Source organism: Danio aesculapii, chromosome 17, assembly GCF_903798145.1.
Source record: "Danio aesculapii chromosome 17, fDanAes4.1, whole genome shotgun sequence".
NCBI lineage: Eukaryota > Metazoa > Chordata > Actinopteri > Cypriniformes > Danionidae > Danio > Danio aesculapii.
Window position 1 is genome coordinate 31,005,863 of NC_079451.1, and position 18,309 is coordinate 31,024,171.

General features: G+C 35.9%; 1 protein-coding gene across 1 annotated transcript; it reads left to right on the forward strand.

Annotated features, from left to right (window-relative positions):
* Positions 1 to 762: 762 nt before the first annotated feature.
* gpr26 (G protein-coupled receptor 26) lies at positions 763 to 12,865 on the forward strand. The gene is made up of 3 exons (XM_056477531.1): positions 763 to 1,452; positions 5,525 to 5,638; positions 12,601 to 12,865. The coding sequence occupies exons 1-3, from the start codon at positions 782 to 784 to the stop codon at positions 12,863 to 12,865; spliced, it is 1,050 nt and encodes a 349-aa protein (XP_056333506.1). The 5' UTR covers positions 763 to 781.
* Positions 12,866 to 18,309: the final 5,444 nt, after the last annotated feature.

The window sequence follows — 18,309 nt, forward strand, 5'->3', positions numbered from 1 at the left end:
ATTAACAGACATACTGTGAAAATTTTCTTGCTCTGTTAAACATCATTTGGGAAATAATTAAAAAAGGAAAAAAATCAAGGGGGGGGGGGGGGTGGCTAATAATTCTGACTTCAACTGTAGATACAGAAATATTAAAGTTTCAGACACATAAATCAACCAAGATATAAACGTTAAAACAAAATAAAGACCATTCGTGTTTCTAAATGCATTCAGCTCTTCGTCATCTTTCAGACTGAGACGGAGTGCGCAAGGCGACCAAAAGATAACATCGTACCGCGAGACCCAGGGCTTTTGCCTCATCGTGACGTGAAAGAGTTCCCTTCGACAAATATAAACACTTTCTAAATTTAGTCCCTTCACTATTTTAATTCCCTGACGATTCCTTTGACGCTAGTCACGTGTGGGCATTTCGTGAGAGCGTGTGAGGGGTGGGGGTGACATTTTGACATATAAAGCTGCTTCAAGGGCGAATTCTGCATTAGAAGAGCGCACAAACCATATCTGCGCACTTGCGCGCGGCATTCCTTTAGGGTTGCGAGGGAGAGCGGATTAATCGTCCACTCCTGAGATATCGCGTTCCAACTGTTTGGATGGATTTTGCCAACACTTCGCGGACTAAACGGTGGTTAGAGCTATGGAGAGCCGTCCATCGAGCAGCCGCGCGCCGCTGGATATCACGCCCGGGGATCTACAAGTTGTATTGATACAGTTTAGTTCCCCGTCATGAACTGTCCTGGAGTTGCACTACAAAGTTGGGGGCTTTAAAAGAGCGGGGAACATCATGCACACAGCGGAGCTCGCGCTTTCCTTTCTCCTCGTCCTGATCATCGTAGTGTCGGTGCTGTCCAACGTGCTGGTGCTGATCTGCTTCCTGTACAATGCAGAAATACGCAAGCAGGTCCCTGGCTTGTTTATACTCAACCTGACGTTCTGCAACCTGCTTCTGTCCGCCTCCAGCATGCCGCTGACTCTTTTCGGGGTGCTGAGTAATGCGCACCCCGGAGGACACGTTTTCTGTCAGGTGGTCGGCTTTCTGGACACTTTCCTGACCACCAACTCTATGCTGAGTATGGCTGCGCTCAGCATCGACCGGTGGGTTGCAGTGGTGTTCCCTCTGAGTTATCATTCCAGGATCCGTCACCGGGACGCTGTGATCGCTCTGGCTTACACGTGGGTGCACTCGCTGTCATTCTCGGTGGTCGCCGCATGTCTCTCCTGGGTGGGCTACCATCAGCAGTACGCTTCGTGCACGCTCTGTAACGGCAGGGCTGTTCATGCCAAGACGCAGTTCGCGATTTACACGCTGGTGCTGCACTCGCTCACGTTCCTGCTGGTGTCGGTGGTGCTCTGCGTCACCTATCTGAAAGTGCTCAAAGTCGCGCGCTTTCACTGCAAGCGCATAGACGTGATCACCATGCAAACCCTCGTGCTGTTGGTGGACATTCACCCGAGGTAAGAACGAGTGCGCAAATGCTGTTTTTTAACTGGTTTAACCATAGTCCAGATGCTTTACACATTTTTTGCACTACATAACAAAATACTTTTCTTTTTTTCACTGAAAGGGGAACCCCAAGTATTTCATGTATGCATCGTTGCAAACCCCCTTTTTGAAACCTAATACGGTGACGATGATGCAAGAATATGACAACCCATTGTAGTTTAAATCCACAGAAAACAATTCAAGGGCAGTCACAGGAAGGCCACACTCCATCAAAAACAGACAAATGCAACAGCTATGTAATAAGACAAGGAGACAGCAATACAAACACAAAGACCACCATGTTAACAAGGCAAATAAGCTGTGATAATAACGTAGGTCGAAAAGGAAATTCTGGGAATGCACGTTCTCTATACTTCCATCTTAAATAAAGTTTGTTTTCTTCTTTTTTGTTTTTGCAGCGATGTTACAGAAGAGTCATTTTGAGTATCTCTAAGAACCTTACTCAGAGTGTCCTACTGTTTTTAAGGTCAAAATGGACTGATAAAACACAATGATTTAGAGTTTCTTGGCCATTCTACGGAGATAAATCTACATAAAACAGTATAATGAAACACTTTAAATACAGGACTTTTAGAACAAAAAAAAACTTACTGGAGAAAAAAATAGGATTAAATCAATTAATGAATTTACTGATTTTATGTAAATAACATGTAACCATGTAATCCATCTGAACATGAGCATTTTAAAACAAATTTAATCTAATTACAAGTACATTTGAAATCTGATTAATTATCCTATACAATCTAGATTCATTATACTGTATAATCTAGATGTAATCAGTTACTGCCCTTATATATTCTTACTCTATATATGGTTAAATAAGCTGATATATTTTATTTCCAACTTTTTTTAACAATGTAAAAAAAAAAAAACACAAGATTCTTCTAATTTAAGTATTGCTAGCACATAGATATAGAATCACATATTCTTGATTTCAGCACCACAGATTTGGTCCACAGCCCTCTTGATCTGACAGTAGGCATGGGCCAGTATAAGATTCTGACGGTATGATGACCTTGGATAAAAATATCTCAGTTTCACAGAACCACGGTATTGTGCTCAGTGCTCTAAAATATTAATAAAATAAAATTCTTTTTAAATGTCTGAGTAAAAACCAAAACTTTTTTCCCCTTTGAAAACCATTTTATTTTTTGAAAGATTTATAACAGTTTGGAACAGTAAACATTCATTCATTCATTTTTTTTTCGGCTTAGTCCCTTAAGTCCCTATTAATCTGGGGTCATCACAGCTGAATGAACTGCCAACTTATCCAGTACAGTATATGTTTTACACAGTGGATGCCCTTCCAGCTGCAACCCATCACTGGGAAACATCCATACACACTCATTCACACACATACACTACGGACAATTTAGCTTACCCAATTTATCCATAGCACATGTCTTTGGACTGTGCGGGAAACTGGAGCACCCGTAGGAAACCCACGCAAACACAAGGAGAACATGCAAACTCCACACAGAAATGCCAACTGACCCAGGTGGGGCTCGAACCAGCGACCTTCTTGCCGTGAGGCGATTGTGCTACCCACTGCGCCACTGTGCTGGAACAGTAAACATGTCAGGCTAAATAATTCAAAAGATTAATTGACTAGTTTCCAAAACACAGATTTCTTTACAATTTAAAATAGCATCTTTGGGTATTTTTTCTGCTAGAGATACTGTGGTTTTAAAAAACAAAAAAATGTAAATAAAAAAATAATCTTACACACACCTTAGGAAAGGTATTACAGAAAATTTTGGCGGTTTTAAAACCTTGACTTTTCCAAACCGCAGTATATCGTCCCATGCCTATCTGACAGAGACTTCAACCTACTGAATCTTAAATAACTCAATAACACACACAAACCACTGAAACCAGCAGCATTTTTAAAACCTATTCAGAGTTAAAAACAAATGCCACAAATGTAAAGACATGAATTCTTCATGTAAAGTGATAACTTTGGATTGACAAACACTTAAAAATTAAAGGTTCTTTAATGGCATTGATGATTCCATGAATAACCTTTAACATCTATGGAAAATTTTAAATCCGCAAAGGTTCATTACAGTGGAAAGAGGTTCATTAAATTATTAAACTGTTCTTTAAAGGACTTTTCACTGACATATTCTTTATGAGTCTTTGAATGGCTCCTCTATGACATCACTGTAATAAAAACTCTTTTTGAAACCTCAAAATTTGAAAGTGAAAGCAACTTATTTCTGTGGATCAAACTGGATTTAAACAGCCTAAGTCATGTTTCTATTCACAGTCGCCATCTAAAAGTGGGCATGAAATCAAAACAGTCCGAAAAGCAGATCAACATCTCTTTCTAAACCCCTAAATCAAACTAAATCTTTCACAAATATATCTGCAGCAGTGACACTAGCCATAAATAAAACCACAATCATCAATTTTTGCTTTAAAATCAACCAGTGCTCAATCTAAATACAAGCATGTATGCAGTCTTCTACCAAATAGCAAAGCACAAGAGACGGCTGATGTAAACACACCTCTCTCAAATGCCAACAGATATCAAGAGACATTTGTGCTTGTCAGAAACTGAAGATCATCAGCTTAATGCCCAAAGCTCTAGATGACTTTGAATGGCAAAGCGTCGACCACAATAATTAATAAACCAACAATGACAAATTGCAACGGTCCTTCACAGCACATGTAATGAGCACATCTGGTGTTCAGGCAGGGAGAGTATAAGAGCACTACGCATGCAGAGAGAAGGGAAAAATCACTGCCAGCTGTCGGTTTTTATGCAATACAAACCAAAGACTGATAGCAATAATTCCAAAAATGCCATACTTCAGTTTGACACAAGTGACCACGTAAGCAAGCATTAAATAATCCACTGCAGGTGTGCCAACCAATGTGGCATTTCAATGAATCATGGAAACAGCTTTGGCAAATATCCTGACTCTATGGGACACATCTGTTATATCTCCTGAATGTTTTGTCAGAATTTTTCTAATGATGCCAGTGTTGACTTATGGTTCATCTGGTGCACAGATATGGTTTAAGATATTCACGAATTATTCAGACACCTTCAACATCTCAAATGATCACAGTTTACACTCAGCAGCTTATGTGTTTGTTGCCTCATTACAAACACATGCTGCAAATTTCACAATATACATTAACATATACAACCATATACAACCAACATAAAACTCAATTGAAACTGTATGTCTCTTCAGAGTGGTGCTAATAATAATCAATTTATAATCCTTATTTCCTTTTTAGTCTCCCTGCTTCTCCCATTTACAAAATAAAGTCCCACATACATAGCACATTAAATAGAAGCTTAGAGATAAACTTAAAAATAATGGGGGAAATTGTTGTAATCTCAGTAGGAAATATAGGCGCCAAACAAAAGCAGCCTGGGGTATGCATATTAAATGATGCCATTTGGATCGTGAGAGTCTGTGTAATGTTCAAACTGGCCTGTTTTTCTACCAAGACTGTACACCTCGAAGATATTACATTAAAATGAGAAGACAATGGTGTTTGAGTCTCACAATACGTCATTTCCATGTATTAAACTCGTACTATTCAGCTATGGTTTATCTACGTTTTCATTATCCGGCACCTTTAAACAGTGAATGCATCAAAATTCATCAGATAATTTCAGATAACTGTGATAGAAAGGTACTGTATGTAACGAATCACAATCTACCAGTATTAATTCAGACAACTGAAACTATTACAATATTTACACAACTATCAATACTTTGTTGGTTCACATTTATCCTCAATGATAGAATGTCTCTGCTGACAACCAGCTTAATGCAAACCTACATTTAATAATTTTAAAGATTTGCTACAGCTTCCTCAGCTCCTGTTGCTTTTAAGTCCACTTTATAAGTCTTTGTGTTTATCATCACATTTTACTTTATTTTGATATCCCCATTTACATAAATGAACTATAGTATCCTGTAGTTTGTATTTTTTACTGTATATAAAAGAACAATGCACTGCGAAATCATTGAAACTGAGCTTAAATTGTTTGTCTAGTGTTCGTCAGCGCTGTCTGGAGGAGCAGAAAAGGAGAAGACAGAGAGCCACCCGTAAAATTAGCACCTTCATCGGCACCTTCGTCGTCTGTTTCAGCCCTTATGTCATCACCAGGTGAGCCGCCTGCTTTTTTCCCCTGGGCTCCCGACTCTCGGCATCTGTGTAGTCATGCTGTTATTATAGTTTTAATTTGTTGGCGAGGTCGAGATCCCTGGATGTTATTAGCTGGCTGCATGCTTGATGTAATTCTAATAAGCTGGAGGACACTGTGTAGTATACTGCTTAAGGGAGACCAAGGGCATTTGAGACAATTTCCACCCTTTGTTACTGAACAACATTACTGAATAATCATCACCTTTGTGTGGCACTAACACAGTAAGATTTTAAGAATTTAAAATATAAAAGGAGAAATAAAATGTATTCAAACTAAAACAGTAGCTAATTTATTTTCTGACTTTCTGACTTTTTTAAAACAATATGAAACCATGTAATCCGTTAAAATCAACTAATATGACTATGAGTGTTTCAAAGCATTATTGAATTACAAGCATTTTTAATCTAGTTCTGTAGATTACATGTTTAGTTACAATCCTGCATGCATTTTTACAGTGTATTGTTAAATTAAAATAAGTTTTTTTCCAATGAAATATTGTACTATAGTACTTGTAATACTGTAATTAGGGTATATGCAGGAATCCTAAAGATAATCTCAATACCTTTTAAAGACTTTTTAAAAGACCTTCTCAGAATACTTTAAGAGCTCATCGCCACTTCAAATTCTAATCAGTATCAAACCTTTAACTTAATACACAGTTGTTAATAAACAGTTGCAGTTAAATACAGCAATGGAGCAAACCCATGCAACAGAATTCGGAAGATCTCGGAAGAAACAAAGCTTGAAAAAACAAATTACGCGGTTGTTTTCAGGGACAGGCTTCAGTCACTGTTTAAACTCGTCTTTCTCCAACCAGGAGTACCCAAACTTACATTTTCCCATTTCGCCATCTGTTTCGCTACATGTGGTGAGCGTCACATCACCTCCCTGTGTTTGTCACAAATTACGTGACTTCACCCGGACGGAGGAGCCTGGCCGGACACGCCCCAGCCCAAACTAATCGCATGGATCGAGCACGCCGTTGTTAATATTAGGAGGGAAATAAATATATTAATGCTTTTTTGGAGTCAAACACTTTGGACAACGCTTGAACAAAATTTAAGACCTCATAAAAATGACTTTAATACCTTTTAATGATTTATCAGCTTTTAATATTTTTTAAGACCCCGCGGACACCCCGTTAATTTTTAAGGAAGAACTAGATAGGCTATTTACTTACATTTTGTACGAAAATTATTAAAGTCTTTACTTTATTGTGGTATTAACATAGTAAAAGAATTATTCAGTTGAATATTGTATTATCTTCATATGGTAAACATCTTTGATGAATCAAAATCAGTCGAAATGGTAAGGTAATGGAGTTATAAATTTTTTAGAGCCTGGATCACATTTACAAAACAGATTTTACATATCAGGGTGTTCGTGGGGTCTTAAAAAGTATTAAAAGTTGATAAGTCAATGTAGAGAAATTTAAGGCCTTTAAAAAGTATTAAAGGCTATTTTGCAAGGTATTACATTTTATTTTATTTTTGTTTATGCAATGTATGGTTGTATGCTAAAGTTAGACTGAGTAAAATCTGTGAATATCAGGATGCTGCAGTTTATGAAATCAGTGAATTCCTACTAGGTTTGACATCATGCTGCTTTGTTTAATGCAGGAACCAAGGCAACACCATTATTTCTGCAGTTCTATAGACCATTTCAGGGTGGTTATGTCACTGGCCCGTGAACATTTCCTGCTTATCAAACTATTTGTAACTGCAACAAGGAAATTCAATCATAACGTTAAAACAGCTACAGTATCATAACATTATTTATCAATATGTGGCTCTTTTTGGATTCTCTGAAGCTATAGACCTTTTTCTTAGAACGCAAAATTACCCATTATGCTTTGCGTGTATGCACAAGGAGAATGCTAAGAACTTCCGATCGACAGCTGATGCGTATAAACAGTCACATTTGGACAGCTCTGAAATGATAGTCTAATATATTTTATTTGCTTTTAACGTCTTTGAACTAATACTGTTGTCAATCAGCACCACCTCCTGGACTGGTTATTTAAAAAAATGCAATCTAATGGGATGGAAAACAACTGCTGCGGGGCATTTCCCCTCGGTGTCAGACAGCATCTTGTGCCGTTTAAATGAAGCATCGCTAAAGTCATTATATAACCAACCCAAACAAATGTACTTCACCAAAATGTTTGACACACACGTAGGCTGTACTGTCCCACTAACACATTGATTGAATAAGTGGCATAAAGTGAAAATAAAGTATGGTTTCCGCTACATTTATTCTTTCGTGGTGGGGCGTCATACCAAAATTCATCCCGCCACAGCTACATTACAGCTTCTCATTCAAATCATTCAGTAGTTGTTTTTTTTAATAGCGGGTTATAGTCGCACCAAAAGGTATTAAAAGGAAAGTGAATTGTAACAGTGAAACTTTTCTGTAATCATAGTAGTGCTGTGCGTTATTTGTTTAACCCTTTAAGGTGACATGCTGACTGACTAACTGACTGCGTGATGCGTGAGGCCAACAAACACGACGTAGCTTTCAGTTAAGATGAACACAGTTTCCATAATTATACTTTATTTATAGATGAAGGTCTATGGTTTTGCTTGCAATAACTTTATCTTGCTGGAGTTTATAGCAATTTCACTTTACTTCAGGACGCATTAATACCGCTCTGTAGGTCTATTAGAGACATTCATAAATATTCCTAGCAAATCGAATAAATGTCGGGAGACAAACCTGTTACATAAATGCACTAAATCGCACTTCAGCAGCGTTTATTTAAGAGCGCACAAGAAAATCTGCACTTGAGCAGCGAATATTTGAGGGCGTGCAAGAACAGAGGAAATCGGCACACAAGCAGAGACCCCCATGCTTGTATTACATAAATGCGATCTCGACTTGTAATACTGCGCTCACGACATTTGTCATAGAAATAACGCCAATGGCAGTTGATGGATCTGTGTAAAAGGCTGCTGCCACAGCTGGAAAAAATCCTAGAGGAAACACTGTAAAGTGGCATTTTGAAATGACAGAAAAACACATACTGTGGTAAACGCTGCACAACACAAACTACCTCAATGAAACATAAAGGGCTCTCAATTAGAATCAACATGCAAATCAGCCAGCAGAGTATCAGTAACGGACGTTTATTGGCCATTTATAATATGTATATTTATAATGCAGTGAAGTATTGCGTGTGAGTGTGCGCGCATTGAAGAGCCGCTGAGCTAACAGCTGACAGGTCAGGAACACACACACACTGTGTTTCGGACGGCAGATTCGTGAACTAGGAGAACGTTTTTCTCTCGCGCTTGAACCACATCTGACAGATTATAACGGCTTTAACACACACCTTTCAAAGTTGTGTGTCACAAAAACACTCTGTAATCCACTCAAAACGCTATTGAAATCCATTTTCGGATCACAAATTACCTGTTGTAAACGCTCTAAATGGAAGTTCTAAACATTCTACCTGAAGACTGTGGTCGCTATGGCAACCCATGCAGCAGCCAAAAAAAGGTCTATAAAAACAAAAAAATGTAAAACAGGAAATAAGTTGAGACCGTTGTTTTTGTTTACATTCTTCAAAATGGTCTATATATGCCAACCTGCTGAATTAGCTAGATTTAATAGTTTTTTATTCAGTATATGAATAATGTTTTAGTTTTGGATTAGTTTCTTACATTAGTATCTGATACATATACTATCTGCAAAAATCTCACCAGTGTTCCCGGTTGAAAAGTGGTTAAGGTCTTAAAATATATGCAAAGTCTTAAAAAAGGTCTTAAAATTATTGAATTTCACTCTCTGATTCCTGTATAAACTCTGCATATATATATAGAAAGCATATTAAACTTTCAACTTGTTTGAAATTATAGACACAGATAGAAAAACACACATCAACACAGACAGACACTGTAGATAGACAGATAGAATTAATTTAATGAAATATCTTAAAAACTAGTCTCTTCTACAAAAACCTACTGTACAAGTTATGAAATATGATAGCTGTATGTCTTGTACTAACGTTTGTGGTTATATATGTCTACCTGACTCATAATCCAAAGTGAAGAAGGGCTTCCTGACTGGCATGTTATTATATAACCTTGGTGAGCTCAGAGAAAATGCAGGATGAACTGTCATGTTTACCCCTTACTTTTGCTGCAGCTTTTCTTCTTCAAAGCCCCTGTCAAATCAATTCTTATGAGCAACTGTTAGTGTCTTATTCGGGTCACAGATTATCCCTCACACAAGCATACAGAGGACAGGGATTGTTCTGCATTTACAACCTCTGTTAAACTGAATGCATAACCTGTATAATACTGTACCTCAAAGGGATTGTTCACCCAAAAATAAAAATTCTGTCATCATTTCAATTCAAATTTGTTTTACTCTCCCTTCACTCATTCCAAACCTGTTAAACTTTCTGATATTTTGAAGAATGTTGAAAACCGGTAGCCACTGACTTCTATAGTATAATGTTCTTTCCTACACTGTAAAACCCAACAGTCAACTTTATCAAATGAAATGAGTGTCGTTCACAATTTACTGAAGGTAATTCTACTCATTTTAAAAGAGTTTTGAACTCAGTGTTGAAGGTAATGATTTAATTAAATACCTTATTACTTCAACTTAAATGAAGTTCACAGTACTCCTATAGATTAGTTTTTTTTAACTCAAAAGATTTGCAGCAATTGGTTTCCTCAAACAGTTTGAGTTGCCTTAACTTATTGGGTTTTACAGTACTCAGTTGGTTTGAGTTCATTTTATTTATTGGGTTTACTGTGCTCAAATTGCTTCATTTACTCAAATGGATTAAGTTCATAGTACTCATTGGGACTAGTTTTTGAACTTAAATGGTTTGTTGCAATCGGTTTCCTCAAATGGCTTGAGTAACCTTAACTTATTGGGTTTTACAGTGTACTATGAAAGTAAATGGCTACCAGTTTCCAGCATTCTTCAAAATGTCTTTTTAAGTTTAACAGGAAAAAAAAAAACTACGGTTGAGTTTTTATTGAGAAGAACCACATGAGGGTGGGGAAAAAATGGCAAGTTTTTATTTTTTGGTAAACTTAAATATATTATAGATATCAACTTAAAAAAGTACATTATATTATATATCTGAGCAGATTAACTGTATACACCTGACAGCTGTACTATCCACCCTATTCACACTTTAACTTTTTCAGGTTTTGATTGTTATGTAATAATATGCATCTTTTATAAAGCTCTTTGGGAACTAGGGTTACATGAAAAAACATTGCAATGTGTTATTTTCCTGTGATACATATTGTGATATTGAGTATCATTTTAACAGATAAAATTTATATCTCAATTTAGAAAGAATGAATACTTTTAGAGACTTTGTAGTGGAGTGTATTTGCATAAAATGTAATAAATCAAATCACAAGCAACTATAAATACAGTTAAGCAAAGTTACTAGGGGTGTGACGAGACTCTTATTCTACAAGATGAGACAAGATTTTCACTACTTTTAAGAAATCCTCAATGATGAAATATATAAATGAAAAATAGTATTTTAATCACCCGAGGAAAAAAAAAAAAAAAAAAAAAAAAAAAAAAATGCACAACTATTTAGGTGCTTTTTTAAAATCAACTGGCAATAAAAAGTTATTTTACTTTTATTTTAATGAATTGTGCCATAAAGGACATGCAAACACTGATAAATATTTAGCTTTAAACTCTACTGACTGGCTTCTCCCCTGTACCGTTTCACATGAGAAATCGAACTGCTTTCCACAAATTAAACTTTTTTTAACGTGTGTTCAGTGATGATGACGACGACTGGAGAGTGTGTCTCCAGGAGCTCACTGTGTGTGTGTTTGTGTGTGTGCGCACTCGGAGGAGATGTGTGTGTCTGTGGAATTTTACTGACTCGATAGGTGCAGAGAATAGTGTTAAACAGCCATATGTGTATGGAATATCCTGTGGCAAAATGTAGCTAAAAGTCCTACATGACACTATAAGTTTGATTATCCATTTACATCTCTGTATTGCACTTCAATACTGCGACTGAAATAGGAATACTCCACATGTCTTAATTTGATGTGCGTTTACAACAATTATGAATTTAAGCATATCTAAAGTGCTATTCCATCGCATGGTTACAAACCGATTCATTTGTGTAGCAGCAGTTGTAGCAGCCTCTAAAAAAAACGATTACGTCACACCCGCCCAAGCAAATGAGTGATGCGCAACACAGAGGCAGCCCAGGTTGCCAGGTGTGTGCAAGGCACTTGATGTGCTGTTCAAATCTAATCCTGCCTCCAATCTTCAGTGCTAAATTCACCCTTACGCTCCATCATAAACTCACGAGATAACTTTTCACCTTGACGAGAAATCTTGTTGCAATTTAGACTTGCGAGATCTCGTAACTCGAGATCTCGTCACATCCCTAAAAGTCACAAATGAAATAAATGCTTCAAGGTTTTTCCGAGAGTCTAACAGCATTTAGGTACACACATTCAGTAATTAAATGTAAAATAAATAGCACTATTTTAATTACATATATACTGTATTAATCTTTCTTGAAGATACTAACATTTTAATTTCCTGTGTCTGAATGCTTTAAACTGGCTGCATGCACAGCCACAGCCATTAAAACACATGCAAGTTATACATTTTTTTGGCAACTTTATGTTTAAACTTTGCAATTACTCTAAAATCATGTGTGTTTCAAACTCCTGCTCAACTAAAATCCTGATTCGACATTGCAGATCCTACAATGTGACTATTGCAGATGTGCATGTCGCAATATTGATGCTGAAACTACATATTGTGCAGCTTGGAACAATAATTATTGTGAAACCGCACAATACAAATAACTTTGAATAGAATCGAACCATCCCTGTAACTATCAGCTCCACATACTTGATTTGCACCCGGATTTCCTCACATATATGTGTGTGTGTTGTGTCTTTAGGGTTGTGGAGCTGTTTCTGACAGAGCCGTTTAATCCATACTGGGGAGTGCTGTGTAAGAGTCTGGCTTACAGTAAGGCTGCTTGCGACCCTTTCGTCTACTCTCTCCTGCGCCACCAGTACAGGAAGACCTGCAGTGACATCATCAATCGACTCATGAAGCGCAGCTCGCTGAACGGCTCCAGGCATCAGCAGCAAAATGGAAAGATTGTGAGAGCCAAGGAAATCGGAAAACACGGGGATGTCGAAGGCAGACCTAAAGACTGAGGACTCCTGTTGCTATAGAGATGAACGATCCACAAAGGTAGAGCTTTCCACTCTAGGAAGGAGAGAGAACAATAAGGCAGCGGAGACAGTGGGAGACCATTTCTCCACTCAAAGAGAATTCAAGACGAAGCTGTAGCACTAGAGATTTTAGTAGCAAAAGATTCTTAAAATAAATATATATTTATTGTCTTTCTTTCATCCTTTCTTTCTTTCTTTCTTTCTTTCTTTCTTCCTTCTTTCCTTTCTCAATCAGTACTGAAGTCAAACTTCTGTAAAGCTGCATTCCACAAAAGCTGCTAGTAGCCAACATAACAAGAGACTATGTTGGGCCTATTTCTAAACGTAGTCTAATTTGTCTCTTGTGCTAGTGATAAAGTGCTGTTATGAATAGTGACTGCAGTATCACATGATCAAATGTGAGAAAACAAAAGGTCACTTCTAACGTTGTGAGTTTTCCAAAACAGAATAAGAAACGGTATTTTCTATATGACGTTTTAGTGAAACTCGATGGCATGTTTGACCGTTTTTGTTAGGTTTTTTTTTGCTTTGTTTTTGTTTTATTTTGTAGCATGTATTGTATTCTTCAGGGTTCAGATATAAAGTCCCAAAACAATGGGCGAACCTGTTCTTATGGTGCCTTTTTTTATTTTATTTATATATTTACTTAGAAAAACAAAACCGTCATAAGCTGAAATTTATACAAGGTTATAAAAAGGGATAGATCAACCAAAAAATTAACAATTTATTTGCATTCTTGTTCCTCCGAATTTCTTTCTTCTGTTGAACACAAAAGATTTTTTGGTCACACTTTATTTTAATAGTCCGTTTGTTGAATTTAAGTTACATTGCATCTACATGCCTATTAATTCTCATTAGATAAGCAGACTAGTAGACTACTTGGTAGACTAGGTTGGGTTAGGGTTGGGGTTAGTGTAAGTTGACATGTACTTGCAAAGTTTATTATAGCGAGTTAAATGTCTGTTCAGCAGCAGCATCAACAGACATTAAGCAGACAGTCTACTAATACTCAAATTGACCATCAAAATAAAGTGTTACCGATTTTTTGATGAATGTTGGTAGCTTTAAAATTAAAAAAAAAAAAAGTTAAAGTTTTGGAACCACTGATTTTTTTCATTTTTGTGTGAACTATCCCTTTAAGCCCCTGTTTATTTCTGGTTTTAAGGTGTTTTTTTGTTGAAAGGATCACACGTGGACAATGCTAAAAACAGGTTTAAATGGCGTGTAAAACATATTGAGGTTGTCGATTTTCAACCACTTTCAGAGATTGAACACAATCAAAAATCTTTCAAAAAGATCACCCACAGTTAGGGCTGCACGATACTGGAAAAATTTGACATTGAGAAGTTTTTTCTTTGCAATATATTTAATACAGTGCTCAGCATATATGAGTACACCCCTCACAAATCTCCATTTTAAATTCATATTTTTAATAGGAAGCTATACAATATTATATTTGTGCATATACATTAGATTAGTCAGTATTGAAGCAAAATGTGGAGCTTATCTAACAAAATAGCATACGATAATGGTCCAAAAAGTAAATTATAAAATGGGCTGTACTAATTATGCTGAGCACTGTATAATATATTGCAATGTAATTTCACCAGATGACTTTAATAACTCTGCAAAGACTTTAAATTGATTGGGATGATTTGATAGGGGAGTGAAATATAAATATTTTTATGTCATTTATTATATACATAAAATAAACAAAATATAGTCATAAACACAATAAAGTAAATAATAAAGTGAAATAAACAGCAATTTATGGTTTTCTGGGGAGAGTCTAACAGTATTTGGTTACAGAAATTGAATAATCAAATGTAAATTAATAATGCATAGTGTTCATCATATGAATTGTTCAATAAAACAAATTATTTAAAAAACTTCTTTATGCTCTTTTAAAACGCTTTAAACCCCTAAAATGCTTACATAGTCACAGGCCTTAAAACACATGCAGGTAAATAACTTTCACTCTATAATGCTTATATTTTGCAGAGTCTCCAAAATTCTCATGTGTTTTGACCTGTGATTCTTGGACATCTATAATCCCAACCCAACATTACTTATCCCAGCAATAATTTTTTGTTCTTAAAAGATGTCTACTAGACGTCTAAACATAGTCATTTTGGCTAAACAAGGCTAAGTTTGGGCTGTCAGTGAAAATCTAATAGACGTCTAAGAATAGGCCAAAAGTAGGCTAGTCAGCAAATAAACAGAAATGAAGGACTACACATATAAAATCTGTCTAATCTGTCTATTTGACAGATTGTTTGTTTTAGGCTATTCTGAGACGTCTATTAGATTTTCACTGACAGCCCAAGTTTAGCCTCGTTTTAGCCAAGCTGTCTATGTTTAGATGTCTATTAGATGTCTATTAAACACAAAATTGTCTGCTGGGATCTTGCATTGTGACTATTGCGGACACGCACGTTGCGATATCGATGCTCAACCAATATATTGTGCAGCCCTAGTTCTATTCAACATTACAGGGCATGTTCTTCACACGCACTAGCCAGACATGATTAAACTTAATGAGTAAAAAAACTGTTTGGTGTAGTTTTGCAACTATCGATCCAATCAATTAAAATGCATCTTAAAACAAGGGGTAAACAAGGCCATATTAGAAGAGAATTGTAGGAAAAATTAAGAGATATATATATATCCATGTAAACCAAAGCGTACAAAAGAGATATATTAAGTATTTATTGAAAACTTAAAAAAAAAGTTCATTCTGACAGCATAAACAGTCTCTTTTACTTACTTGCCTCTGAAAATTATGTGTGAAAATATTGTGCAAGTGCCTGAAGTGCTGTCATATAAGTTTACTTAATTAATGTTCTGTGTGCGGGAACACTAGCCACAGGATACAGAAATAATATATATATTTGCAAAATATAGAAACGGAGAAGAAAAAAGACACTTTTTCTTGCCCTAATTGTTCTGTTGAGTTCTACAATGCTGTTCTGTGTTTATGTAAATATGCATATACATTTTTTGTATTTTTAAAAAGAGTAAACGATTTCTACAGGGTCATTTATATCTGAATGTCATGCTATAGTACATAGGTATTGTTTTATTTTTTGTATGAGTATGTGTGCGACTATGTGGTATCTGGAAATGGGAACATTATTACACTTTAAGGGTGTATAAAATTACATGTTTAAGTGTTATTCTTTTGTGCAGAAGTAAAGCCTTAGGAAGAAACATGTCTATTTTTGTTAAACAGATAAGATGTAGTTTTGAATTTTGCTACGTAAATATCTTTGTGACTTTGACGACAATAAACAGTGGATTTAAAAAGAGCATAGAGGTTTTGGCTGATTTATGCAGAACGGTGAGCGAGAGACAAATAAATTACAAGCAGTGGGCCAATTGATGCTCTGAATATCTTATGTATTTGGTCAAAGTTTCCCTGAGAAAAGGAGGGGAAAACTCATGGAAAAGTTCAATCCTGAAGTAGGAGAAAGAAAGCGCGAGAGAGTGATAGGAATGTGGGGGAGACAATTACTTTGTGAAATGGTTTAAAACAGATTTCCTCCCTCCTCTGTTCAACTGAAACGAAGACAGCTTTGCACTTTGCACCAATGCTTCGGCTCAGAAAGCACACAATAGAGTGGGAAAGAGTCAAGAAGTCTCTGTAATTGCAGGTTCAGAAGGAAAAGAAAAGAGAGAAGATAAAAAGTAAAAGTAGAGAGCGTGAAGGCAGAAGTTACAGTACAGCAAGAAATGAGACCGCTAAAGAATTCTGGGTAATTATTACCGCCCCCCTCATCACCACCCCCTCTTGCAATGCAAACAAGAACAGAAGAGATTTCATCAGGATCCCACTCCGACAGCCCCCAGATTATAAAAAATCTTCTTCATCTCATCTCATTATGTTTAATTTGAGGATTTTTTCCACTGTTACCATCACCGAAAGTTATATAAATATAAAAAAAAATGGATTACAGGAGTTTTTTTTACAACCAAATGTAGATATACACACATTTTAATGTTTTGCTACATTAAAATTTCAGGTTTCATTTAATGTGTTACTTATTACTGAAGTTATTTGTGAAATTTACAAGCAATTATTAGAATAAAAGTGATTTAAAATTAAATACAACACGTTGAAACACCATCTACAATAAAAAAATGATATTTGTTGTTTGTAATATGACCTAAAACAACATAATTCTTGAGTTTTTTGGGGGCAACTTAATTGCTTTATGTTCAATCAACTCAAATTTGTAAAAACTAATGTTAACTTAACTCCTTCATATTGTCCCAAATAAATCGATTGTGTGGAACTCAGCATATTGTACTGTGCAGGTCTAGAAAATCCCATAGTTTATTTCAAAATTGGATGTAACGATTGTAAAATATTTGTGAATAATATTGTAAAATATCCATAAATTCTCTCTGTTGTAGACCTATCGTGTCAACAATGCCAAAAAAAGAGACTTGTCACATTCAGTTATTCAGAATTTTGCCATATTCTATTTTTAAAATGATGAAAATAAAAAAGTTATATTATAGCTCAGCATTTGCAATCATATTAAACATTCTTGCATTAAAAAAGGTTACATTTCTTGAAGATAAAGAACATTTACTAAGTGATGGCGATTCATTACCTGGGACAATAGTCACTTATACATTTTAACGGTCAACATACAGTAAAAACATCATTGACTGCTGAACTCCTTGACTGACCAATAAGTATCAAGTATTCTGTAGAGCCCTAGGTTAATACTGCATTCTAAAAAACTGCATTCTAAAAATTGCTGGGTTGTCATAAGCCAACACTGCGTAAAATAAGTATGAAAAAGCAAAAGTTTAATTAAAATTTAATTGAAGAAGCAACTTAATGTTGTGTTTGTCAATATTTGACCCAATATTGAGTTAAAACAAACATTTTTATAGTCCAGGTACTGTATAAGTAATGGCAGATTTAGCAATAGATTAAAAATACCTGAGTAGTCCAAACTGAAAATAACCAGTGAGATATACATTCTGAAATACAGAAAGCACTGGTCACATAGAGCTTTCAACCTGTGGTTAGAAGCATAGTTTCTTCTTAATATGACATGACATAATGAGATCATGCACTTCAGCAAAATATGCATATGCAAATCTGATTTTACATCTTTCTACAAGGTTCTGTGGCTCCTTAAGTGGAGAAAGAGTAATGACCAACATGGATCATGTGTGCCTTGATGACATGACAGAGCCTTTCTGTAAGAGTTGTGCACCAGTCATTCACTGTTTTTGGACATCACAGAAATAAAGAAGATAACTTTTTATACGACATTATTTTTTTCTATATTAATTACATACGGAAGATTAGCCAATAAGACATCAATTCATTGTCCACACAAACACAGTTTTCTCAGAGTAGTGAAGCCTCTCCTCAATGACACTCATTAAAAAACATTAACTGT